General features: G+C 44.5%; 1 protein-coding gene across 1 annotated transcript; it reads left to right on the top strand.

Annotated features, from left to right (window-relative positions):
* The first annotated feature begins 929 nt into the window (after positions 1 to 929).
* On the top strand, positions 930 to 23,061 carry LOC118835594 (zinc finger protein 664-like). Its single transcript, XM_036742791.1, has 5 exons — positions 930 to 1,085; positions 2,003 to 2,158; positions 13,361 to 13,487; positions 14,594 to 14,689; positions 21,033 to 23,061. Exons 2-5 carry the CDS (start codon positions 2,126 to 2,128, stop codon positions 22,172 to 22,174), a joined length of 1,398 nt encoding a protein of 465 aa, XP_036598686.1. The 5' UTR covers positions 930 to 1,085; positions 2,003 to 2,125; the 3' UTR covers positions 22,175 to 23,061.
* Positions 23,062 to 25,552: the final 2,491 nt, after the last annotated feature.

The following is a 25,552-nucleotide window of genomic DNA, read 5'->3' on the forward strand; positions in this document are numbered from 1 at the left end:
ACCAACATCCCATAACTTCCTGAGTAATCAAAAGTTCCTGCTTTGGCCAGAACAGTTCCCTGAACTTTGTATTCCTCAGCCCAGGACTCCCATGGCTTACCTTCTACCTCCTCTTAGCTTTCCTTTGCTGGACAGGGAATCCACTTTTGTCCCCCAAATTTGAAATCCCTTGGCCCCTCACCCAGTGACTAGGACTTTCAAGTCATGGTTTTTTTCCCCCTGCTTTGAAATCTCTTTCTGATGATCTGAAGAGACAGAAGGGCTCATTTTACAAGCACCTCTCCTACCTGCCCTGGCACCCAGGGGTCCTGACTTTGGCCTCAGCTCTCCCAGAGGATCCATTTGTCTTACAGTGAGACAATGTCCCATAGGGAAGAACAGAGACAAAGACCCCAGTAGTGTACAAAGGTTTCCAGGTTAGAGGAGGAAGATAAATTGGGGTGGGTAAGCCCGGGGTCCAGACTACAGGGAGGACAGGTGAGTGAGAAATGACCGGGAGAGGAATGGTTGGGAGAATTAGGAGGGAGGTAGGGTCTGAGCGTCCTGGTTTGGAAGATGAGTGGAGCAGGGGGAGAGCAGGAAGAAGACCAGGACATGCTGCTCAGAAGGAGGAAGGCCTACGTCCCAGGGCAGGGTGAGGGAAGGTGCTTGTGGGAATAGGATTCTCCAATGGCAGCCTGGTGGGTGGTGGCCCAGGTGGAATTGGAGCCCTGGGGAGGAGTTGGAGGTCTGGGAGGGGAGAGTAGAAGAGGCTATAAGCCGTTGTCAAATCATTCCACAGGACATTCCACAGGCTTGGGGAGGAGAGGCAGGCAGGGTCTGAGGGCCTGGCTCTGGGGGCCGTTGGAGGAAAGGGAAGATCCTGGGGTCTCAGCCAGACTGGGCAGGGCGGGGCTTTGGGGACCGGAAGGCCCCGCCCAGAGCGGGCTGGCTGCAAACAGAAGCCAGTGGAGCTGAGATCAGACTGCTTTCTTTCTTTGCAGCTGTGGCTCCTCTGCCTTTCCTCGGAGCTGAGATCATCCTGCTTCCTTTGGAGCTGAGATTGCTGTTCCTACCAGAAGCCAGCTCTGTGCCTGCAGCTCCAGGTAGGTCTGAGCTAGGCAGCTATGCAGCCCAATGCTTCTGCTGGCCGCCCTTTCCTTTGGGTCCCTTCCTGCCCATCTGACCTCATGCTGTGTCCTCCAGGCCACCAGGCACCTTCCTCCTTCCCAAGGCTGGCTCCCCATTGCTCCCCCTTTTCCAGGCCCCCATCCCATCCCAAACGTCCTGGGGAACCTTCCCCAGCTTTACCACTGAGTCACTCTTGGCCCGACCTTCAGGTCTCCCCCATAGGGACCCTGGAGGACCTCCTTCAGCCTCCCTATCAGGACCCCAGTGTCCTGTCCCCCTGCCCCCAGCTCCCATTCAGATTCGTTTGTCCCACCAGCAGCCCTGGCTCCCTGTAAGGACCAGGAGTCCTGCCTCCTCGCAACCAGGACCTTCCCAGGCACCAAAGCCCCTGCCTGGCCTCCCTCTCCTGGACCTGCGCTCTCCTGCTGGCTGCCTATGAGATCCCAGGTGTTGGTTCCAGGAAAGGCCTTGACCCTGAGTCCTGCCTGGCCTGGAGTTTCTCTCCAGGAACCCAGATGAGCAGCCTCCAAGCCTAAGCTCCAAAGAGGGTCCTAGGAGCCCTCCCCAGCTCATTCTTCTTTCCCAGGCTCAGCTGCCCTCCTGGAACCCATCTGTCACTCAGATGTCCCCTCTCCTCCCCACCCAGTGTTGTTACAGTGTCCTGCCTCCCAGACCCTTCCCTACCCAGGCCTCCTGCCCTGGAAGGAGGCCAAGGAAGAGCAGGAAAGGGAGGGGAGTAGTCTTACTTTTACACACCATCTTCATTTCCAAAGCAGATACTTCCTGCTGGTTCTCCCCTGCTGGCTCTCCCCAGGTTGGAGTGTCTCTCTTGAGGGCAGGGCCAAGGTCTTTGTAACTCCTGTGGGATCTCACTCTCTGTAAATCCCTGTAGGCCAGCCTCCTACCCAGGAAGAGAAGGGAAGGACCTCTGCCCCTCTGGGTTCTTTCAGCCTCCCCAGCTCAGCCTGCATAGGACCAAGGTCTGACCCAAGCTTGGAGCCTGGAGCCAGAGGGAATGGCCCCTGGGAGCTGCAGATCCCCAGCCCAGGTGAGTGCACTTTTTTCTCAGACTTGGCCAACATCAGCCAAAGAGGCCATTTCCAGAGACCCAGAGGATTGTCTGTGAGGCTGGTAATACCTCACCTACGGATTGTTTCTTTATGAAAGTATGTATAAAGTTGAATGCAGGAGTAACAACCCTGCCCTGCTCTCTCCTTCTATGTTATAAAGTGATTTATTGGCCTGTTGGGATCTTGAGCACTAACCTCCCTCCCCCCCACCCCTGCCATTGCTGATCTTTTGTGTTTGTTTTTTAAGTTCATCTTCATTAAGACTGAGTCATCACAGGGACATCTGTGTCAATCATTAGTCTCTATTTCTTAGACACAGTATCTTTGTTCTCCTTTTGCAGGCCTAACACACACACACACACACACACACACACACACACACAACTTCTCCCCCTGATCTTTGTTTCTTTTAACCCATCTCTCCCTTATAGCCCCTGAAGATCCAGGAAAGCCCTTGACCCTGAGTCCTGCCTGGCCAGGCCTGGAGCAGAGCCCTGGAGGCTCCCCCAGCCCTGGTCCTTGGCAGTGCTGTCAGCAAACCAGAGATTGTCCTCCTGGTGCTGCTCATGTCCTCCTGCCTCAGTCACACATATCTTCCCAGATTTCTCTGAATCCTTCCCATTTACCTGCTCTTAGGTGAAGTCCACAAGCATTTAGAAAGGGCAGGGACACTGTGCTAACCTCCTGTGGGTACAGAGGAAGGAAAAACCATTCCCTGGCCTCAGGGAGCTCCCAGTCTAATGGGGAGATGACAAATCAGCAGCTTGGTCCAAACAAGCTCTCTGCATTGTGGATAGGGGGCACCCTGAGAGGGAAGGCTGGAGCAGTCCAAATAAGGCAGCCCAGGATGCAGCTAGCCAAGTCCCCTGCAGGCTCTCTATCCACTCCAGAGGGCGACCCACACCATCAACAGGGGATGGACACAGGTGTCCTTTGCTTCCACAGATAATACATTCATGTTTCTACTTGGGTATGTTTGTTTATATACACATATGTGTGTCTATGTGTGTTTGTATCCCAGAGAGAGCAGACAGCAGTTCTTTGTAGGTCCAGGAAGGGGCCTTATGTGGGAAAAGGTAATGATCATAATAACAGCAACATTCACGTGGTTCGTACTCTGTGCCAGGCACTGTGCCAAGCACGCTATTATTATCTGACTCGATCCTGACAACACCCCTGGGAGGTGAAGGTGATTATATGCCCATTTTAAGTAAACTGAGTCATAACTACAAAGAACCTGATAAGTAAACTGAGGCGACATGTGTGAAAAAGAATGTGGATGCTGGAACCATTCATAGGACTTTAGCTCAGGACTTTAGTGTTGGCACCAGACCAAAGGCAAGGATATTTTCTTTACCCATCAGTTAATTAGTATGTGTTAAACTCCTACTGTCTGCCTCCTTTGATAGGATGAAGTGAAGAGGGGGAACAGTTTGTGGAATTTTTTAAAGTCCTGTGAAGTTTCTTTTGTAATAGGGGGAAGGGCCGTCCTGAAGGAGATTCAATGTGCCCCTCAAAGAGGCGTTGGTCTGAAAGGCAACGAAGTATCATAATTGACAAAATGGAATCAGTTAGGTTTTCCCTGAAATCCACTTTTGACAACCCTAACAACAACCCCGTGAGATAGGTTCTATTATGTTCTTTATTTCACAGTTGAGGAAACTGAGGCAAACTGGTTGAGTGGCTTACTCAAGACCTTACAGCTAATAAGTGTCTTGAGTTTGAATTTGAATTCAGATCTTCCTGACTCCAGGCCCAGGAATCTATCTATTGAGTCACCAGCTTCTTCTAAAGAGGGATAGTCTTCAGTCTTTTCACCCATTCCGGTCCCCCAACCCCCAACGCATTTGTTAAAATGCCCAGGAGGGAAGAGAAGAACTTTGGGAAAGATGCTTGGCACAGAGAAGCCACATCTTTGAAAGGAATGTAGTAGTACTGTTATTTACTATTTTTTTTTTTGGAGCCAGGAAGGCAGGGCAATTGGGATTAAGTGACTTGCCCAAGGTCACACAGCTAGTAAGTGTGTCAGTCAAGCATCTGAGGCTGGATTTGAACTCAGGTCTTCCCGACTCCAGGGCCGGTGCTCTCCTCACTGCACCACCTAGCTGCCCCCATTATTTACTATCAAAAAGAAGCTGAACCCAATAGCCATTCATGATTCCACCCCTTATCAATCCTCTTTCTCTTCTGCTTTGTTTATGGGAAGCTTTCCCCTGTTTGGGTTGGTTATCACATTTAGAATAAATTAAAAAAATAAAGAATCCTTGGCTTCCTTCAAGACTCAGCTGGAATGATAGCTTTTCCAGGAAGCTTTTCTGATCCCCAATCAGCTGGTGCCTTCCCCCGTGAGATTAATATCTGTCTCCTCTTAAGTGTCTCGTAGGCAGTGAGGTGGCCCAATGGTTAGGGAGCTGGGGCTAGAGTTAGGAAGAACTGAGTTCAGATGCTGCCTCAGACAGTTACCAGGCAGACAACCTGGACAAATCACTTAACCGCTGTCTGCCTCAGTTTCCTTATCTCTAAAAACGGGGATGATAATAGCACCACCTCTCAAGGTTGTTGTGAGCCGAAATCATCAATCAAAGACAGTTACTAAGGGCCTACTATGTGCCAGGCACTGTGTTAGCCTCTGGGGATACAAAATGAGGCAAAAGACAGTCCCTGCCCTCCAGCTTACAATTGATGGGGGAGGCAGCATGCAAAGAGTATATACAATACAAAGCAAGCTCTATGCAGTATGCTTAGGAAATAATTAACAGTGGGAAGGCAGCATAATTGAGAGGGGGCAGGGAAGGCTTCCTGGAGGAGGTGGGATTTTAGTTGGGAGGTCAGTGATCTGAGTGGGAGAGGGAGAGCCAGATGTGGGGAACAGCAAGAGAATATGCTGGGAGGCAGCAGGGTCTTCTTCTTGGAGCCCCCAGGAGGCCAGTGTCACTGGACTGAAGAGTAGGTGTGGGAGACTGGAAGGTAGGAAGGGGCTGGGTTAGGAAGGGCTTTGAATGCCAAACTGAGCCTTTTGTATTTGATTGGAGGCAGTAGGGCCTGGCTGGTTGGGGTGACGTCATCAGACTGGCACTCTAGGGAGCTCACTTTAGTGGCTGAGGGAGGATGGACAGGAGAGGGTAGGGACATGAGGAGGGCAGACCCTGAGCAGCTGCTACAACAGTCCTGGGGTGAGTTGATGAGGACCCACCCTAGGGCAGGGGCAGGATCCAATGTCACATGTTCTGGAAACCTGGAAGGGCTATAGGAAGGCTAGCTATTCTTAAAGGTACTTGTTTCCTTCCCTGTAGTCTTCCCCACTGGGACCTTTTCCCTTTTGCCTTTGAATCCTGAGCCAAGCTTGGCCCTTAGTAAGCGGTCTATCCATGGTGCGCACTTCCTGGCGGGAGGCATCTTTCTCTTGTTCTCATACTTGATGAGCTGCCTCTTGAGGCCACCTGTGGCTCACAGCTGGAGAGTCGGAAGGGATCTCAGTGACATCTCCTCCTACCACACCCCAAGTGAGTCCCCACTAGGACTGAGAGGTGGTCATGCAGCTTCTATGTGAAGATCTCCACAGGTGGGAGAGCTGCCTGCACCTTGTGAAGAAGCTCCTTCCACCTTGGGACACTCTCACTGTTGGAGCTGTTTGGGCTCAGTTTAGGTTAGGTTAGGTTTTTTTCCCAGAAACTGGCCTCTCTGTAACTTTCATATGTCATTCCTGGTTTTGCTCTCTGGGCACAACCCAAACAGTACATGTTCCACAGTAGGATCCCTCCTTCCAATACTTGAACAAGGTGCCATGTGCTCTATTCGCTGTCAGAATTGACAGAGTGGCAGTGTTGTGAATTACGCAGGTCCAGTCAGGAGTGATGCTTAATACAGGATGTTTATTTTAAAGGCAGGTGTAAATGTGGAGGGCCAGGGATGGCCTTGGGCAAGACTGATGGAAGCTGTCTGCCAGGAGCTGTCCATGCTTGCAAGGGTACAGGATCACCCCATTCAGGCTACTGGATCATGAATCCCCTTGGGCAGTTAGGTGCTCTCTGCCATCCCATAGCGAGTCAGCCTTAGTGACCAAGCTGGCTGACCAGGGGACAAAACCATGGGTTTTTTATACAGTTTTTAGAAGGGCCTAGTTATATGGAGGGGGAGGCATTGGAGCTTCATCTGGGGTACACAGTGGGAGCTCAGACAGTGCCTTGGGGTCCCTCAAGCTTATCAACATGAAACTTCTACCCAGAGGGTATAACCATGGAGGGTAACTCTGACTGTGCTAACTCATGTTTCTTTTTACATTTAAAAAAGGAGTTATGTAGCTAAGGGAGAGGGCTCATGCCTTGCAGTTACATTCACACATAATATGGAGGCTTTAGGAATTTCCTAGATTGCACATCTCCCGATACAATTTATAAAACCCCAAGTGGCCCTTTTTGTGGTCCTCAGATTCTCTCTTTATCCTTAGACCATGAAGAGTCCTAGCATTTCTGACCCTGAATTTACTAGACAGCTCCACACTCATCATTATATCCTCTGACTCCTGTTCTTGCTTCCATTTTCTGTCCATTTTGTTTCTAAGACTTAAGTTGGCTGGTGAGTTCTCTTTCCATTAATACTGGTCTCTTATTGAGATTATCTTCCCTTGTGTCTCAATGATTAACTATTTGAATGTCCTTCACTGCTCTTGGGCTGGCTTCCCATAAAGACCTGAGGACCTTGGGATCATCTCTGTCCTATCTCTGAGTGAGTCCCATGAAACCTACCTCCTCCCAATCGAGAGTTCACGTCAGCCCATCGCCAGATTTCTCCTCTGTCCCTCGTTCTAGGAGGGGTTCGGCACTTGTCCCCAAGGGTCCCACCATTTCCATGCCAGCAGCCAGTTCTTTCCTGGAAATGACAATCAGTTTCAGAATACGATGTCTCCTTTTTGATATGTTTTGAAAGATGAAATTATCTTGAAGACTAGTCAGGACATTACTGGCTGCTCTGAGAGACAGACAGACAGATAGACAGAGAACACACTCCAGCCAACATTCATAAAATGAAGATTCCTCATCACTACTCTCTCCTGCCTCTGGGCCAGCCTAGATGTCTCCTTTCCTTGGAAGTGTGGTGGCTGCTTCCTTTCTAGAAGGTAGATCTGGCTCCTGTTGCATGACTTTTTTCATTCCTTCACTAGGTAATGCCAATGAGCCAGTAGGAATCAGAGAAAAAAGTTTTCTTACACCCTAGAGCATGGCTCAGCCCACCAGATTTTGAAGGCAAGTTATATGGTTAACAATTCAGCTAATGGTGTTCATACAAGAAGAAGGGAAATCAGTGGCTCCTTAATATATTGTAGCTGGTTCTGCTCTTGTTAAGGAGAATGGGTCTCCTCAGTTACAGGAGATGGATGAGCAACGGTCGTTGTCATTATAGCTAGTGGCACTAAATCCAAGAGAACTCCTTGTCTGGCTAGATGAGGGAGGAGGGCATTCTGGTGGTGGTGGTTGTTGGCCTTCATTCTGGAAGAGGACCAAAATGACATCATTATGTTAGAGTCAAGGTACAGCATGTGCAACTGTGACTGATCAGCCCAGTACAACCTCGGAATGTTTACCACAGTTCGGGCACAAATAGTCCATGTGAACATTTGATGTGGATTCTTTAAATTTGTGCATCTCGCATTTCTTTTGAACTACTTTAATACTGCTTTGCTCACAGAGCACAGTACCTTCTCTGATTTGGGAACACCATGCTGAGCAGTCCTGTGCCAGTGTCTTCCATGTCATACAATCAATCCCAAAGTTCTTGAGAGAGACCTTGAAAGTGTCCTTGTATCGCTTCTTCTGACCACCATGTGAACACTTGCCCTGTGAGAGTCCTCCATAAAATAGTCTAAAATAGTGTAAGTCTGGGGTTCAGAATTGCGCTCTCTGAAGCAGAGTTCGAACACTTGGCAGTTTAGTTCGAGTAAGGACCTCAGTGTCTGGTACATTATCCTGCCAGTGATCTTCAGAATCCTCCGAAGACAATTCAGATGGAAGCAATTCAGTTTCCTGGCATGGCGCTGGTAGACTGTCTAGGTTTCACAGGCATACAACAATGAGGTCAGCTTTTAGACCTTCAGTTTGGTAGTCAGTCTAATACCTCTTCTCACACTTTCCTTTGGAGCCTCCCAAACCCTGAGCCAGCTATGGCAGTGCATGCATCAACCTCATTATCAATGTGTACATCCCTGGAAAGTACACTGGCAAGTAAGTGAATTTGTCCACAACATTCAAAACTTCTTCCTTTGCTGCAACTGATGGCTCCACATACGGATGGTGTGGTGGTGGCTGGGGGAGAACCTCTGTTTTCTTGGTGTTAATTGTTGGGCCAAAATTAGCACAAGCAGCACATCCATACTTTGTTGCATCTCAGCTCCAGAGGCTGCACCGAGTGCCCAATCATATGTGAACAGAAGATCAAGTACCAACTCTCCCTTCACTTTAGTCTTGGCTTGTAGCCTTTTCAAGTTAAATAATTTAACATCAGTGCATGACCATGATGCCATGTTCTTCCTCATTGAAGGCATATGACAACTTTTCTGTTAATAGGCTAAAAAGCATAGGAGCAAGCACACAGCTTTGTTTCCCTCCATTGGTAACTGATGAGAGCATCATCCATTATCCAGACCCCAGGCAAGCATGCTGTCATGGAATTGACATAAAATACCGATCGATTTCTTTGGGCAAATTTTAACATAATTTTCCATAAGCTCTCATGACCAACAGTATCAAAGGCCTTGGTAAGATTGATGAGTGTTGTATACAGACCTCTGTTCTGCTCCTGGCATTTCTCCTGGAGTTGCCACGCAGCAAACACCATGTTGACTGTTCCTTGGCCCTTTCCAAAGCCACACTGGCTCTCAGGTAGATGACCATCTTCCAGGTGAAGGAGTAGCCTATTAAGGAGGACTCTGGCAAGAATCTTGCCAGTAATGACTAAGAGAGAGATTTGCGCCTCTCCCGCATGATTGTGACAGGACAACCTATTTCCTTTACCTGTATAGAGATGGGCAATGGAGGCATCCTTGAACTCCTGGGGGATAACCTCCCCTTGCCATATATAACCTACAAAATTTCAGTCAGCTATTGTATGAGCAATGGATCCCCCCACCTTGTAAATCTCATCTGGAATAGAATCAGCACCAGGTGCTTTGCCACAGGAGAGGAGCTTAATGGCATTCCAAACCTCTTCTTCAGTTGGAAATTTGTCTCGAGACAGACTGACTTCAATTTGAAGTATAAAGTCAATGGCTTCAGCATTGGTTGATGAACCAGTGTTCTAGTAAGAACGCTATGGAATTGTTCAGCCCATCTTCCCAGGATCATGTCCTTATCACTAACCAGTGTAGCTCCATCAGCACTGAGTAGTTGAGATGTATCATAGGTCTTTGGTCTATAAATAGCCTTCAGAGCATCATGAAAGTACTTTGGATTGTTACTATCAGCATAAAATCGAATTTCATCTGCCTTCTTAATGAGCCAAGAATCCTGCATCTCTCTAAGTTTTGCTTGTACTTTACTTTTGATGGAGTTAAATGCTGCCTTCTTAGAGGTGGATGAACTTTCCTGCTGGCAAATCCTGTAGAGCTCTCATTTTTCATTTAGCAGCTTCTGAATTTCCCCATCATCATCAAACCAGTCTTGATGTTTGTGACTGTTATGACCTAGATGAGTAAATGTGGTGCTGTACACCAAATTTCTGAAAGCTGCCTACTCCTTTTCTACTCTTCTGTTGTCAGTTGTATGATCGTTCTACTTTCCCTCCAAGTTAGCTATGAACTGTTCTTGTTCAGAGAAGCTCTCTAATGTGTTAACATTAAGTCTTCTGGCAGTCATCTTGCCTTGGGGCTGCCACTTTTTTAAATGCAAATATTTAGGTGGGAGAGGATAAGTCTGTGATCTGTCCAGCACTCTGCACCACACATTTCCTTCATCACTATCACATCCTATCTCTTCTCCTTACTATGACATAGCATATTAAATACAAATGTTTGCTGTGAGGGGGCATCCATGAATTTTTATTGCATTTAGGTAAATTGAAGACAGTATTGGTGATGAGAAGGTCATGAGATGCACTTTGGTAGTAAGTGACCGTTGTTGTTGCTGTTTCCAACTCCATTCCTCCCAAGGAGTCCCTTGTCTGGTATTCTATACCTACTCTTGCATTGAAGTCACCTAGAAATAGGAACATTGGCACAGTTCTTCATAAAATTTGTCTTTGAGCCCATCAAGGTTAGTTATGGTAGGCGTATCAGAACCAATGATGGTGGCGTGGCACTTTCCTGCAAGTGGCAATCACATTGTCGAGAGCCTGTCATTCACACCTTTTGGCAGGCATACAAGTTTGTTGACTAGATTAGTTTTGATTGCAAAACCTACACCGGCTTCATGGCAGTCCCCTACACTGTAGTCACTTTACAAAAAAGTGCATCCAGCTCCAACTTCAGTTAGCCAGTCTTCATTTGCCAGGCTTGTTTCACTCAGGGCTGCTATTTGGATGTGATACTTGCTGAGTTCTTTTGCTACAAGAGCTGTTCATCTTTCAGGTCTCCTGGATTTTGGGTTGTCTATAAGTGTGTGCACATTCCATGTAATGATGGTGAGTAGAATCATCTTTGCAGATGTTTTTGTACATTTCTTTGTGTTTTGACCATAGAGTGGAATCCCTAACTGCTGCAGTAATCAGGCCAGGTTCGGTGAGCAGACAATTTTTAGGGCACCTTTTCTAGCCCCTTCCTCACACCTGGAGGTGAACGAACCTTAAAAGGCTGCTCAGACACCCAAAGGGCTGCCAAATGCCACTGCTGCAACCAATGAGAAAACAACCCTATGGCCTGGGCCACCTGTGTGCAGGGTTGTGACTCCAGCTCCCAATGTATCTACACCTGCTGCTTCACCACTTGCTTGTCACCACAGGACTTTGATATAGATAAAATGGTAAGATAGTATTGGTGATGTGTTTTGATTTTTATAGATTGAAGTGAGGCAGAGTTGCACAAAATCCTGGGCCTCACCCTCTTCTCATCACAAGTCAGTGACAGGACAGAGTCAAGATGACTGGTGATGGCTTGAGATGCAGTGGATGACCTTGCAGTCTTCAATGTCTAACCAAGGTCTAAGCATCCCACAGTACCTGCTTCAGCCAGCTTCATGGCTATTGGAACAAACTGTTCTCATCCACCCATTCTGCCAGGGGAAGTTTTCAGATGCTTGGGGTAGACATTCCTATAACTCAAGAAAGGATTTGGGACCCCTCAGTTACCCTCAACCTGCTTTACCCTGTCTGCTGAAGTGGTTTATGGAGGTGTGGCCACTGCATATGCTACAACTTCTTAGAGCCATAGGTGAGAGTTGGGTGGATCAGGTAGACACTAAATGTGGAAAGCAGTCCTGAAAACAGCTAGGCAGACCTCACACCAGAGGTACTAGTCTTCCCTGAACACATACCCTGAAGGGCACTCTAGAGACTGTTAAGTCCTATCTTTTTAGCAACTGGGTCTTTTTATACCAGTTAGAAGAGGGAAGTAGGCACTGAAGGGAAACAACCATTGCAGTTGTTCCTGTGGTTCATGTAGGGGTCATACATAGCAAAATGGAAAATACAGAACAAAATGGATTCAGTTACATTTTCTCTGAAATTAAATTTTAGCACTCCACACACGTGCTGGAGTCAGTGTGAACTGGCTGGCAACAGCCAGTTGTTAATATTTTCAGGTGAGCATCTCATCCGAGGAAATCAGAAAGGCCACAAGTCAGGGCTTGATTATTAGTATTTTTTAATTTTTTATACATAAGAAAGTGATGTTCATGAAGGAAAAAAACTTCAAAATGCATTGTGTGTATTTTTTGCAGAAAGCTCGTTGTTAAACATTTAATAGCACACCACTATCCATCTCTCTCCTGTTTTAGATTTGTCTCCCTTAGGTTTCTGTGCTGTAGGGATTCCAGCAGACTCCCTTCCCCATCACGTGAGGACATCTGGAAAGCAGTCTGGATATAACAAAATGGGGGACAGTGGGTAGAAGAAGTTGGGAGCATGGTACTGATACTCTACTCAACTGGAACTAATGGGGGAGGGCAGAAATGGCAAGAATGTTTATGAGCAAATGGCTGGTTATAGATCTAGGCCCAGAGCCCAAGGAAGTCCACTTGTCAGAGGAATCAAGATTGAAAAAGGAAGAAAAGTCTAGAAGAAAGACCTAGTCAATCAACAATTTTGTAAAGTGCCTACTATGTGCTGGGCATTATACTAGGTACAAGGGATAAAGCTACAAAGAATGAAATGGTCCCTACTCAACGTGCTTATATTCTAATGGAGGAGATAACAAGCACACATCAAAATAGACATAACATAAATATAAAAGTGAATTCAAATAAATAAAAGGAGCTGTATGCCCAGGGGCTTAATAGGGAGGACCAGCAGTTGGAGACGGCAGGTATGACCATGAACAAGATGGTGCTTGAGGTGGGAGAAGGGGACCCCAAGGTGGAAGGAAGCAGGGAAGGAGCTCTGGGTAAGGGGGATGGGCAGTGCACAGAAGTGGGAGGTGGAATGCTGTGAGAACCCAAAAGAAGGCCCATATGGCTGGATCTCAGAGGGCAGGAGGCTGAGGAGTGTCTAATGAGACTAGAAGGAGATATCAGGGCTTTCCATCAGCAGAGGGTTGATATTTGATCCTAGAACAAGAGGAATCCACTGGGATTGGTTGAGTAGAGTAGTCACATAGTCAAATCTGTACTTAAGGAAAATGGCTTTGGCAGGAGTGTGGAGGGTGGACTGGGGTGGTGAGAGACACGAGGCAGGGTGTGGAAGGAAGGGAAGAGAAGGGAATAAGCATTTATGTAGCACCTGCTATCTTATCACAACTGCAAATATAAAAAGATTTTCTTGCTATCACATTGAACTTTTTGTGACTATTACTCTTATGGTGACTCAGATTCGAACTGAGGTTGCTGCAGCCCCATTGCAGAGTACTAACCACTACACCGTCATGGCTTGCCACAGAGGAGACTCATGACTATTACTTAAGTGTTGGCCCTGACACTCACAAAGGGTGTGACCTTTGGGGAAATCCCTCCAGTTTCAGGTTCCTTATGTAAATTGATGAGCATTGGACTACATGAACTCTGGAGTCTCAGCTCTACATCTTGTGACTTTTGATGGTTTAGGAGTTGGTGACATTCCAGGATGTGGCTGTGGATTTCACCCCAGAGGAGTGGGGCCTCTTGGATCATTGTCAGAAGGAGTTGTACAAGGAGGTCACCATGGAGAATGCCCGGAACCTGCTGTTTTTAGGTAAGGACTGGTTCTGGAGCTATGAATCTATCATCAGAGGGACTGCCTTCATTCCTTCCCTAGTGTGTATGATTTCTAGCATTTTTCAATGATTGAAAGGCCAAAACAGGGATCTTTTGTGTCCATGGGACAGAGTCCTCCTGCTGCCTGGTTTTTCCTGTCTTTGCATCATGTGCATGGGAGCTGGGGTCCCCTTTATTGCTCCCGAAGTTCTCTCTTACTGGTTCTGGGGAGCTTCAGGTCAAACACTGAAGATCAGTGTTGACGAATCTCAGACTTAGAAGTCACCTCAGAGGTCTCAGCCAGTTAATCTCTACTTCAATGTGAACTTTGTCCTCCAAATCTCTGAAAACTACTAAGGCAGCTTTTCCTTGGAGAGGGGCAGTGAAGGGAAGCCCCATCCTCCCAAAGCAGCCTCTTCCCCTTTGGGTTGGGTCTGGTCTACGGAAGGTTCTTCTTGTTGACAAGCATAAATTTGGGCATCACGGCTCCTGGCCTTACCATCAGATGCCTGGTATAGCAAAGGTGTCCTTGGTCTTCCTTCCTAAATCCCCAGAATTCCAGGACAAATAGTGGGAAAGGAAGAGAAGGAAGTTAGAACTTATGTATACCTACTATGTGCCAGCATTGTGCTAAAAAACTATATTTAGTTTGATCCTCATAACATGCCTGTGAATTAGATGATATTATTATCCGCATTTCACAGTTGAGGAAACTGAGGCAAGCAGAGGTTAAGTGACTTGCCTTGGGAACTTTGCTAATAAGTGTTTGACACCAGATTTGAACTCAGAGCTTCCTGAATCCAGGACAAAGTCTCTCTGCACTGCATTGCCAGCTGCCTTGTAACTTCTAGATAATGGAATCTGAGGGTTCAGCCCATCCTTCTATGAAGGAAGTAGAGAAAACAGAATTTCCTGCTTCCAAACTGGCTTCCACATGATCTCCTCTCCCTCCCCCACCATGGCTCCCAGCAGCGACTATCATGGCAGAGGTTTCTGTAGTGTCCTGGGCACCTACTGTGACCCTCGTTTCCTGCCCCCTTTCCCTTGAGAGAGCTAAGTTACCAGTGTCTCTCCATCCTCCTCCCTTCCTTATCCCATGCCCAGGACTTCCAGCTCCCAGAGAAGGTTTGATCTCCCATTTTGGACAAAGGGAAGCACTGTGGATTCTGGAGCGAGAAGACCCCAGAACCTCCTGTCCAGGTGAGTGAGGGGAGAGCAGGTCTGTGAGGGCTGTTATCACAAGGGGTAGCTACATGTCACAGTGAAGGGAGTGCTAGACTCGTGGGCAGGAAGACCTGGCTCGTTCTTTTTCAGACAATTTTTAGCAGCAAGATCCTGAGAAAGTCACTGAACCTCAGTTTCCCCATCTGTGAAATGAAGGGATTCGATACCATGGCCTTTCAGTTCTGTTCCAGTGATAAACTATGATACTATATGATCCATTGTTTGGAACTTTGAAAGGTCACAAAGTTCTCCTGAAGGAATCTAGAAAAGGCTTAGTTTGTCTGATACAGTCTGTTTACTAGACTGTCTTCAAGTCAACAAGCATTTCTTAAGTGCCTGCTATGTGCCAGGCCTTCTGCTAAGTGCTGGGGATTCAAAGAATGGCAAGGAACATACCCTGCTCTCAAGGAACTCCCAGGCTAGTGGGGAAGACAACATGGACAGAGCCACATGAAACATGCCATATACAGGTTAATTTGGAGCTGGGCAAGGGAGGGAAGGCACTTAGATTGAGGAAGGTTGGAAAAGCCTTATTGTGGAGGGTGGGCTTGAGCTGGGGCTCCTGAGAAGCCAGGGGGAGCATTCCAGGCATGAGAGGCAGCCAGGGAAAGCCCATGGAGACTGGAGATGGTTTGTCCAGTTCCAAGCATAGAAAGGAGGCCTTTGCTCCTGGATTATACAGGGTGTTCCTAACGTCTGGATACATAGGAAAATTAATGGCAATGTGGAGTTATTGCATCGAGTTCAAGTGATTCTGGCAAAGCTCATTAATCTTTGCATCTCAAATGATGGAAATCTTATTGAAAATGTTATTTGTTAATATTCCAATTAAATAAAATGTGGTTGAAAATTTCATTCATTTTATTTCTTGAAAATATGCATTTTTGCTTATGTGTCCAGAGTTTTAGTGTATATGGAGATGAAAGAAGACTGGAAAGGGAGGAGAGGGGCAGATGAAGAAAAGCCCTAACAGCCCAACAGTAGACTTTATATGTCATCCTGGTGCTAGGGAGCCATTGCAGTTTATTGAGGAGGCAGTGATGTGGTCAGATGTGAGCTTTAGGAAGGTGAATTTGACAGCTGGGTAGAGCATTGACTGGTTTGAGAGACTTGAGACAGTGAGACCAAACAGCAAGCTTTTGCAACGCTGCAGGTGTGAGATAATTGGCGTCTGAACCTAGAAGATGGCAGTGTTGGAAGAGAAGGGGAGATGTATGTGAGACATGTTACCAAGGTGGAATAAACAGGACTTTCCAAGAGATTGAAGATGGAGGGAGGGTGATGGTATGAGCATGAGAGATAGTGAGTAGTGGATGACACCTCTTTTATGAGTCTGGACAATGGATAGGGTGACTTGGATAGTGTTAGTTAAGCAGGAACATGGGAGAGTTTGGGGAAAGATAATGAAGTTAGTTGGGGACATGGTAGGAGGAGAACCCAAGGAGGAGAACCTAGAGAGAAGAAAGTAACTAGATAAAGGGAGTAACTGACAATGTCAAAAGCTGCAGAGAGATTAAAAAGGATGAAAACTGAGAAAGTGCATTTTGATTTAGCAATTAGGAAGTGACTGGTAACTTTGGGAATAGGAATTTCCATTGAACACCGAAGTTGGGAGCTGGACTACAGAGTTTTGTAGGAAGTAAGAGGAAAGGACTTAGAGACCAGAGGTTCAGATGGCATTCTCTAGGCCTTTTGCTATGAAAGAGAAGAGAGACATAGGATGACATCTACTGGGGATGACTGGATCGAGATGGGTCAATGCTTTGAGGACTGGAGGGAAATCATTTCATTTGTGGCAATAGGGAAAGAGCCAGTAGAAATGGAGAGATAGAAAATTCATGAGAAAATGAAGATGGTGGAGTAGGGAATATGGAGGAGGAGTAGATGGGATGGAATGAGATCATTGGGGCATGTTTGCCTTATCAATCAGGAGGGGGCCCTCTTCGTGAGAGAAAGGGATAAAGGAGGAAAAGAAGGCGTCTGGTTTATGTGAGATAAGGAGAGTTGTTGGTCAGTGTCCATTTGTTTCAGTGAAATATGAAGCCAAGTTCTCGGCTGAGAGGGTTGGTGGGAGCAAGCCATGTGGGGCGGTTTGGGAGGAATGAAAAGATCTGGTATGGTGAGTGGGAATGGGAGTCAGGGCAATGTCAGAGGATTGCCTTGTCCCAGTCAGGGCCCAGCTGAGAGGATGTTACCGAAATTTGTAGTGGACCCAGGCAAGCTGGTTTCATGATTTTCTCTCTTTTTATTCAGCAGCACATGAATAGGACCAATGACCAGTGTCTTACTTGGAAGTAATCCAAGGCTGAGGCTTGCATAAATCATCCACCTAAGTCCTTTCATGATCTTTATGGTGCAGTCTTTGTCTCCAGGAATGGAGAATCATTGGCCAGATTCATGTAGGAGACTCAGTTTAGGGAGAAGGCAGGTAGAGACTCTCAGGTTTCCCAGAGCAGGATGCTCTCCAGCAGGCTTTGGGATTACTAGTATTTGGTCTGCTTAGGTCCTATTTGCATTATAACCAGGCAAAAGTAATTCCTTGTAGGTTATAAGGTGAAAGAAGGAGACAGAAAACAGGACTGAGGCCAGAAGCTGTATTTGACCAATGGAGAGAGACTCGATTCCAGAGATTAAGGTGGTGGGTAGGGCCTTGTATGGGTCCAGACATTATGAAGAAACATTCATTCAGTGCCCTCTATGTTCTAGGCACTGTGCTAAGCTCTGGGGATACACAGGAAGACAAAAGAGAGTCCTTGTTGTCAAAGAGTTCACAATCTAGTACAAAACAGGGAGATGGTTTGAGAAGAAGCAACAAATTATGAGCCTTTGTCTTAGGTGATCTAGGCAAAGGAGGGTGTTTTTGTATGGAATTACATTAAGTTCAACAGGGATATACAGAAATAAAAGGAGAAAGGAGAGTGGCAGTTCAAGAAAGGAGCAGAGTTGAGGAGGAAATTGTCAAAATAATTATGATCATAATAGCTAACAATTATATAGTGCCCCATGTATGTTTTTTACAAATATTGTCTTGCTAGATCCTTGTGAGAATCCTACAGATAAGGAAACTGAGGCAAACAGACAAACTGTGAGTTGCCCAGGGTCACGTTGCTAGTAAGCTTCTCAGGTGGCTCTGGAATTTGGGTCTTCTTGACTTCAGGCCCAGCACACTAGCCATTGTGCTAGCAGCTGGACTGCAGTGAAAATGTTCCGTTGTATATGGATGAGGTGGGAAATGGAGAAGAACTTTACAGGTTGTCTCACTGCGAGTTGGGAATTTTTTGTTTATAACTCATCAGAATGAACAATTTGAATTGCTAGATTTGTTTTTTTACTGTCTAATGACAAGTAGTGCATTAAATGATAAATGTGCTTGAAGGCCTATTGCACATACTTCTTTAGGTTTTTAAAACAATATTTATATAATAAAAACAGCCTTTCTAAGGAAGAAATCTCTTCAGATATGACTTTTTTTCTTTCTACTACTGGCACACTGGCTATACTCTCACAAAACCTCTTCTGAATCACTTACCCACAGTGTCAACCAATTCCATCGGAAATCTACCAGATTGAAGAGCATTAACATAGGTGGAGGATAAGCTCAAATCATAAAATAGCCATAAGACTGTGATGAGGGCCAATATAAGAACTGTTTTTGTAGAACAGTTGTCATGGTCCATGATGGTTTCAAGATCACTTGTAAGGCTTTCATGGCTTCCAAAAAGCCTGCCGTCTGTGCAGGTATTTATAACATCTTGATCTGGTGATGACCCTGCTGATGAGCTGTGCTTACAAGGTAACATAGAAAGGAGGGGACACTGTGGTGTAGTGACAGCAATCAAATGACCACAAGTGCATGCCTGGGACTGTCCACTGGGAATCGATTCGCATTTGAATTTCAGGCCTTTCTGGCTGTTGGGAAACAGTCTTGATTGTCAAGGTGAGAACCTGAAGGAATATGTTGCACTTTGATGTAATCATTACATGAACTTGAAAAGCATTGTATGCCTGATCAGGAGAGTTTGGAATCATGGCAGAAAGAAAACTATTGTGCTTGAAACCTATATGTGTTTGCTGTCCCAGCTGAAAATATGTATATATCTTTATTTGATTTTAATTTAAATATTTTCATGACAAAATTGGGCAATGACTTTCTGCTAAGGATTCATCCATTAAAGAATTTTTAGCACGAACCCCTTAGACCATTATTGTGGAGCCCCAAAGGGTTTCTGAGCCACCAAATGGCTAGGGCTGCAGTAGGACCAATAGTGAGGCATGCTGTCCACATCCTGCCAGAAGGATGCCAGACTCTAGGTGCAGTATAAGACATAGTATATTTGCACATGCCAAATAAATGGATTTTTAAAATTGTGGTTATTACAAGGTTTTTCTTTTTTTCTTTTTTTCATTGGGGAGCAGAAGCATTAAAAAATAAATTTTAAAAAATAGACAATAATTATCCCAAAAAAGTGATGGGCCAGAACAGCATATAGTATGCCTCAGGTGAATACAAAAAACAGGATTGGCAGTCATTGTGTGGTGTGAGACATGAGCACAGAAAAAAATAAGTGAGATCACTAGGGAAATTAACCTACATTTATAGATATGACAGGTAGTGAAATAATATTAACATTCCGTATATATATATATATATATATGTCACAAATGGAACATTTGTGGATCTGAATACAATATAAGAAAAGTCAGATACAATATTGAAAATTGCTACACAACATTACTACTCCTTAGCATACGAAATTTACAAAGAATGACTACGATAATGCATCGCACTTGTCAATAAAGAGAAATAGGAAGAACCAAGACCCATAAAAAGTATCAACAGTTGGCATTTGAAAAAAGGGTTGAAAGTATGATGGAGTTCCTGCTGAGGCATGTGGAGAGGGGAGATTCTGGGCTGAGGAGTCCAATGCCTCCTGGGACAGTAGGCTTCTTGACTCTGGGAGGTCTCCAGAGGTCTGGGGGCCTTAGTGGTTGGGGGTGTTGCTGTGAAGACCACAACTAACAGGCCACTTGTGGGAGAGAACATGGATATCCCCCCCCCACTAAGATTTCCTGCCCCTCACAGTGATCTGTGCAGCAGGAGGCACCCCCTGCTGGACCTGCGGCATCTATGTTTGTGGCTGGACTACACACCCCGACCTTAGGCTGCTTGTCTGAATGTAGAAAGTATTAGAGATGATTAGAAGAATATAGGCATTAAAATTCTGCCACTAGCTCTTGGGAGCTGTGTACCTTCTCTGAGACTCAGGCAAAGATCTAAGACTTCTCCACTTAAAGGCATCCTTACACCAAAAGAACGCTACCTACAGTCAATGCAGAGAACCAGGATCCCAACTTCTGGGAATCCCTAAACTGTGCTCTCAAGCCACTGAAGTGCAATCTCATAGAGGGATATACAGTCAGTAAGAAAGAAAATACTCACCAGAGACTGGGCTGCAACTGATTGCATCAGAGATCATTGTCCGGTCCTGGTACTTGGTAATGGTGGCCTTCTATATTAGAGTGAGATACTGGTCCACTCCCTACAATCAGGGAGCTTAGGGATGCCTTCCCAAAGGAACCATTTTTCAAACAGCTGAGTGCAAACTGGTAATCACTACTTTTAACAAGTGCTGTGAATCTACAGAATGTAACAGGAACTCTAAATTTAAAATATTCAGCCAAATTTGTATTTCAAAAATGTCTGAACTTCTATAAATTAATTTACAGTACATTTCTCATACTGTCCATTAACTCATACTTGTGAAGCAATACCTCTAAAATGATTTTACAGACATGCCAAGTGTCCTCCTTCCACTGAGTATTTGTTTAACCTACTGCTTACACAATAGTCCATACACACATCTCCAAATGCAAACAAGTGAACATGCAATAAAAAAATAGTTTTACTTTTAAAAAAAAGTGCAATGGAGAAAGGCCATCTAGTACCATGGACAGCGTTTGCCCCATCACTGCGTTTTAGGATCAGTTGCAGAGATATTATTGGTCAGGTCCCTCGGCCATTCTGAGCTCGTGGCTTGAGTTGTGAATGTAATGAGGATGCTGGGCCTGCCTGTGTCTCAGGTTTGTTGTGAGGATCCATTGTGATTGTAAATCTCTGTGGAAATTAAATCATCCTGAGGATGTGAGCTAAAGGCATTTTCAAATGATTGATTCTGCTCCATGTAAGTTTGAAGACTCTTCTCTTTCCCTAAGGAAATAGATTCCAAATCAGTTTCCTTTCTGCCAATGCAGAGAAGAGAATATATTTGTGTATATGTATATATGTCATTAGATATGTTTGTTTCTTTGTTTACTTTAGATGGAGAGACTAGGCCTGAAAGGAAGAAGGCTACTGCCAAGCTGAGCAATTCTATGGAAGAATCGCAACAGCAAAGATTCCTGAATGGTAGTTACTGTGGCCTCAGTTTGAGAGAAATCTGTGATTCTGATATCAAGATTGACATAAAACAAAAGAATCACTGTGAGTTTGATAAAGATGCAAGGAGTTTTAGGCAATATTCAGTCCTAACTCACTGTAAGAAAATGATCTCAGGGAATGGCTGTTCTCGGGATAGTAAATGTAGGGATTGCTCTATTGAACAGGTAGAGGTGGTTGAAAAGCCCCCTGAAGTGCAAACTTCTCATTGTGAGATGGCCTTCAGCTTGAATTCAAACCTAATTAGACCTCAGAAAAGTCATACTGGAGAAATGCTTTATACAAGTAATGAAGGTGAGGCCTTCAGCAGTAATTCAAAGCTCATTGAACACCAGAAAATTCATAATGGAAAGAAACATTGTGATTGTAATGAATGTGGGAAAGTCCTTAAGGAACAGTCATCTACTATTCACCATCAGAAATTTAATACTAGTGAAAAGCCACATAACTGTATGCAATGTGGAAAGGCTTTCAAGAAACAGTCCTCCCTTACCTCCCATCAGAAAATTCATACTAGAGAGAAACCCTATGAGTGTCATGAATGTGGTAAAGCTTTCAATGAAAAGTCGGCCTTTACTGCACATCAGAGAAGCCACACTAAAGAGAAATGTTACGAATGTAATCATTGTGGAAAGACTTTCAGACAGAGGTCTAATCTGGCTGAACATCAGAGAATCCACACTGGAGAAAAACCTTTTGAATGTAACCACTGTGGAAAGACTTTCAGACACAGCTCTAGTCTGGCTAATCATCAGAGAATCCACACTGGAGAAAAACCTTATGAGTGTAACGAATGTGGAAAGGCTTTCACACAGAGCTCCAATCTTGCTCAACATAAGAGACTTCACACTGGAGAGAAACCTTATACATGTAACCAATGTGGAAAAACTTTCACACACCACTCCAGTTTTACACTACATCAGAGAATCCACACTGGAGAAAAACCTTATGAATGTTATCGATGTGGAAAGAGTTTCAGACAGAGTGTCAGTCTCGTTGTACATCAGAGAATTCACAGGAGATAGATCTTATAAATGTGATCAATGTGGAAAGGCTTTCAGATGCAGCTTCAGTCTTGCCATACATCTGAGAAGCCACACTGGAGAGAAACCTTGTGAATGTAATCAGTGTGGTAAGACCTTCTAGTAATACTCATCCCTGATTTCCCATGGGAAAGTTCACTCCAGTTATAAGTCTTATCAGCATAATGGATGGGAAAAGGCATTCAAATGGAGTATAGAGCTGGTTAGACATCAGAAAATTCATTCTGGGCACAAGCTCTATATTAACTTAATGTGGGAAGACTGTCAGTCAGAGATCATCTCTTACTTTACATATGATCATTCTTAGTGGAGAGAAACTTTGTGAATGTGCTCAATTGGGACATGTCTTTTGTTGGAAGATGGAGAGCCCCAGACACCAGCATATTCACACTGGAAAGAAGACTTATAAAAGCAATGATTGTGGGAAAGGGAAAGCCTTGACATGGAGGTCATACTTGACTACACATTGGAGAAATGATACTAGAGATAAAACTTATGGATCCATAAGAAGACCTCTTGCTTGAGCACAGTGATAATTAGATATCCCAAATTTCATACTGTGTATAAAGCCCTATAAATGTAATGAGTCTTACTCTGAGATACTATTGTTTTTCAGTACTCCTCAATAATATTTCATAGCATATACCATAACTTCATTAGCAGTTTCCCAGTCAACTACTACTCTCATTTCCTGTTCTTTGTTGACACAGAAAATTTTGACATAGATATTTTGGTAACTGTTGGACACTTGTTTCTATAATGATTTCTTTTGGCTGGTAGGTGGCACAGTGAATAAATGCTACTCCTGAAGCTACATCAACTGAGTTCAAATTCAGTCTAACAAATCTTTTAACCTTTTAATGCCTAGTTTTCCCCATCTGTACAATGTATATACTAAGGGGTGGAGCCAAGATGGCAGAGTAAAGGCAGGGACTCTCCTGATCTCCTCCAAATCCCCCTCTAAACAACTTTAAAATAATTCCTCAAGACAAATTCTGGAGTGGTATCACCAAATAAAGGATGTGGGGAAACAATTTTCCAGCCACAACAACTTAGAAAGATCTATCTCACTGGGGTGAGAGTAGAATGCACTCCAGTGCAGGCTGTGCCCCAGCAAACCAACTAAGGGCCCTTGGGGGCAATTGAATCAGCAAGCCAACAGTGTCTTTGGAAGGTCTCAGCCCACATGTGGTAAGTGTGTTGGACACCTCATCAGAAGAGTACCCTTTATTGCCACTGGGTCAGGACTCTGTTGCATTGTCCATGGTTGCTGTCCCAGAGTGAGAAGGAACAATGGCACACTAGATATTGCAGCTGTAGGGGATTGGGTACCTTGGTCACTGTTCCAGGGTGGAAAAGAATGCTTGTGGTCACTCACAGACCGGAGCTCAGACCAGTAGAGTAGTAAACAAACCTTTCTTTAGATCATACCACCTTGGAAGAATTGGAAACTTACAGACCCCCAGATCTAGCTCTGCAGATAGCAGCAAGAAAAACCTGAAGTTTGGGACAGTGCCTCCTCCCCACCCCCACCCCCCAACTCCCACCCCAGCAATAGAGCTCAATTTTAACACAAAATTAAAAGTCAAGAAATAGGTTGGGAAAAATGAGGAAACAATAAAAAAAAGAACCTAACCATAGAAAGTTACCATGATGACAGGGAAGACTGAAACATGAACTCAGAAGAATGGTAAAGTCAAAACTGCTACATACAAAGCCACAAAGAAAAATGTGAATTGGCCTCAGGACCAAAACTAATTCCTGGAAGGTGTGAAAAAAATTAAAAATCAAATAAGACAGGTAGATGAAAAATTAGGAAAAGAAATGAGAGTGATAGAAGAAAATCATGGTGAAAAAAGTCAGCAGTTTGGTAAAGGTGACACAAAAAATACTGATGAAAATAACCTTCAAAAACAGAATAGGTTATGAACAAGAAGTTTTCAGAAAAAGTAATCAAACTTATATGTAGTTATGTGAAAAAATACTCTAAATCACTATTGAATAGAGAAATGCAAATTGTTTGAGGTACAAACTCATAACTATCAGATTTGCTAATATTACAGAAAAGGAAAATGCAAAATGTTGGAGGAGATGTGGAAAACTTGGGATACTAGTGCACTGTTGGTTGAATTTTGAATTGATCCAACTATTTGGAATTTGTTATTATGCCCAAAGGGCTATTAAAGTGTGCATACCCTTTGACCCAGCAATATCGCTATCAGTTCTGTTTCCAAAAGAGAAAAGGGGGGGGGGAGAAAGTACTATTTGGGTTTTGTTGTTCTTATTGTTTTACTTTTTAGTATTTTATTTTTCCCCAGTTACATGTAAAAACAATTTTTAACATTGGTTTTTAAAGCTTTGTGTTCCAAATTTTCTCCCTTCCCCTTTCCCCACATTGAAAAGGCAAGCCATTTGATATAGGTTATACATGTATAGCCATGCAAAACATTCCCATAATAGTCATGTTGTGAAAGAAAAGCCTCAAGAAAAATAAAGTTAAAAAAATGTGCTTCAGTCTGTATTCAGACATATCGGTTCTTTCTCTGGAGATGGATAGCATTTTCATCATAAGTCCAGGAAGGAATTTTTGTACAAAAATACTTATAGCAACTCTTTTTGTGGTGGCAAAGAATTAGAAATTGAGGGGTCATCCTTCAATTGGGAAATGGCTGAACAAGTTGTGGTATATGGTGGTAATGGAATAGTATTGTGCTATAAGCAATGATGAGCAGGGTGATTTCAGAAAAACCTGGACTTACGTGAACTGATGCTGAGTCAAGAGAGTCGAACCAGGTACACAGCAACAGGAATGTTGTATACTGAATATCTATGAATGATTTAGCTATTCTCAGCAATATAATAATCCAAAACAATCCCAAAGGACTCATGAAAAATGTTATCTGCCTCCCAAGAAAGAACTGATGGCATCTAGATACAGAATGAAGCATGCTATTTCCTTCCTTCCTTCCTTCCTTCCTTCCTTCCTTCCTTCCTTCCTTCCTTCCTTCCTTCCTTCCTTCCTTCCTTCTTTCCTTCCTTCCTTCCTTCCTTCCTTCCTTCCTTCCTTCCTTCCCTCCCTCCCTCCTTCCTTCCTTCCCTCCTTCCTTCCCTCCCTCTCTCCCTCCCTCCTTCCTTCCTTCCTTCCTTCCTTCCTTCCTTCCTTCCTTCCTTCCTTCCTTCCTTCCTTCCTTCCTTCCTTCCTTCCTTTCCTTCGAGTTTTCTTCCACAAAATGACTAATATGGAAATATATTTTACAAGCTTGCACATGTACAGCCTATTACTATCACAGGGAGGGTGGAATGCAGGGAAAGAGGTATAGAATTTGGAACTAAAAACTAAATGAATTTTTAAATTGTTTT

Source organism: Trichosurus vulpecula, chromosome 2 (genome assembly GCF_011100635.1).
Source record: "Trichosurus vulpecula isolate mTriVul1 chromosome 2, mTriVul1.pri, whole genome shotgun sequence".
NCBI lineage: Eukaryota > Metazoa > Chordata > Mammalia > Diprotodontia > Phalangeridae > Trichosurus > Trichosurus vulpecula.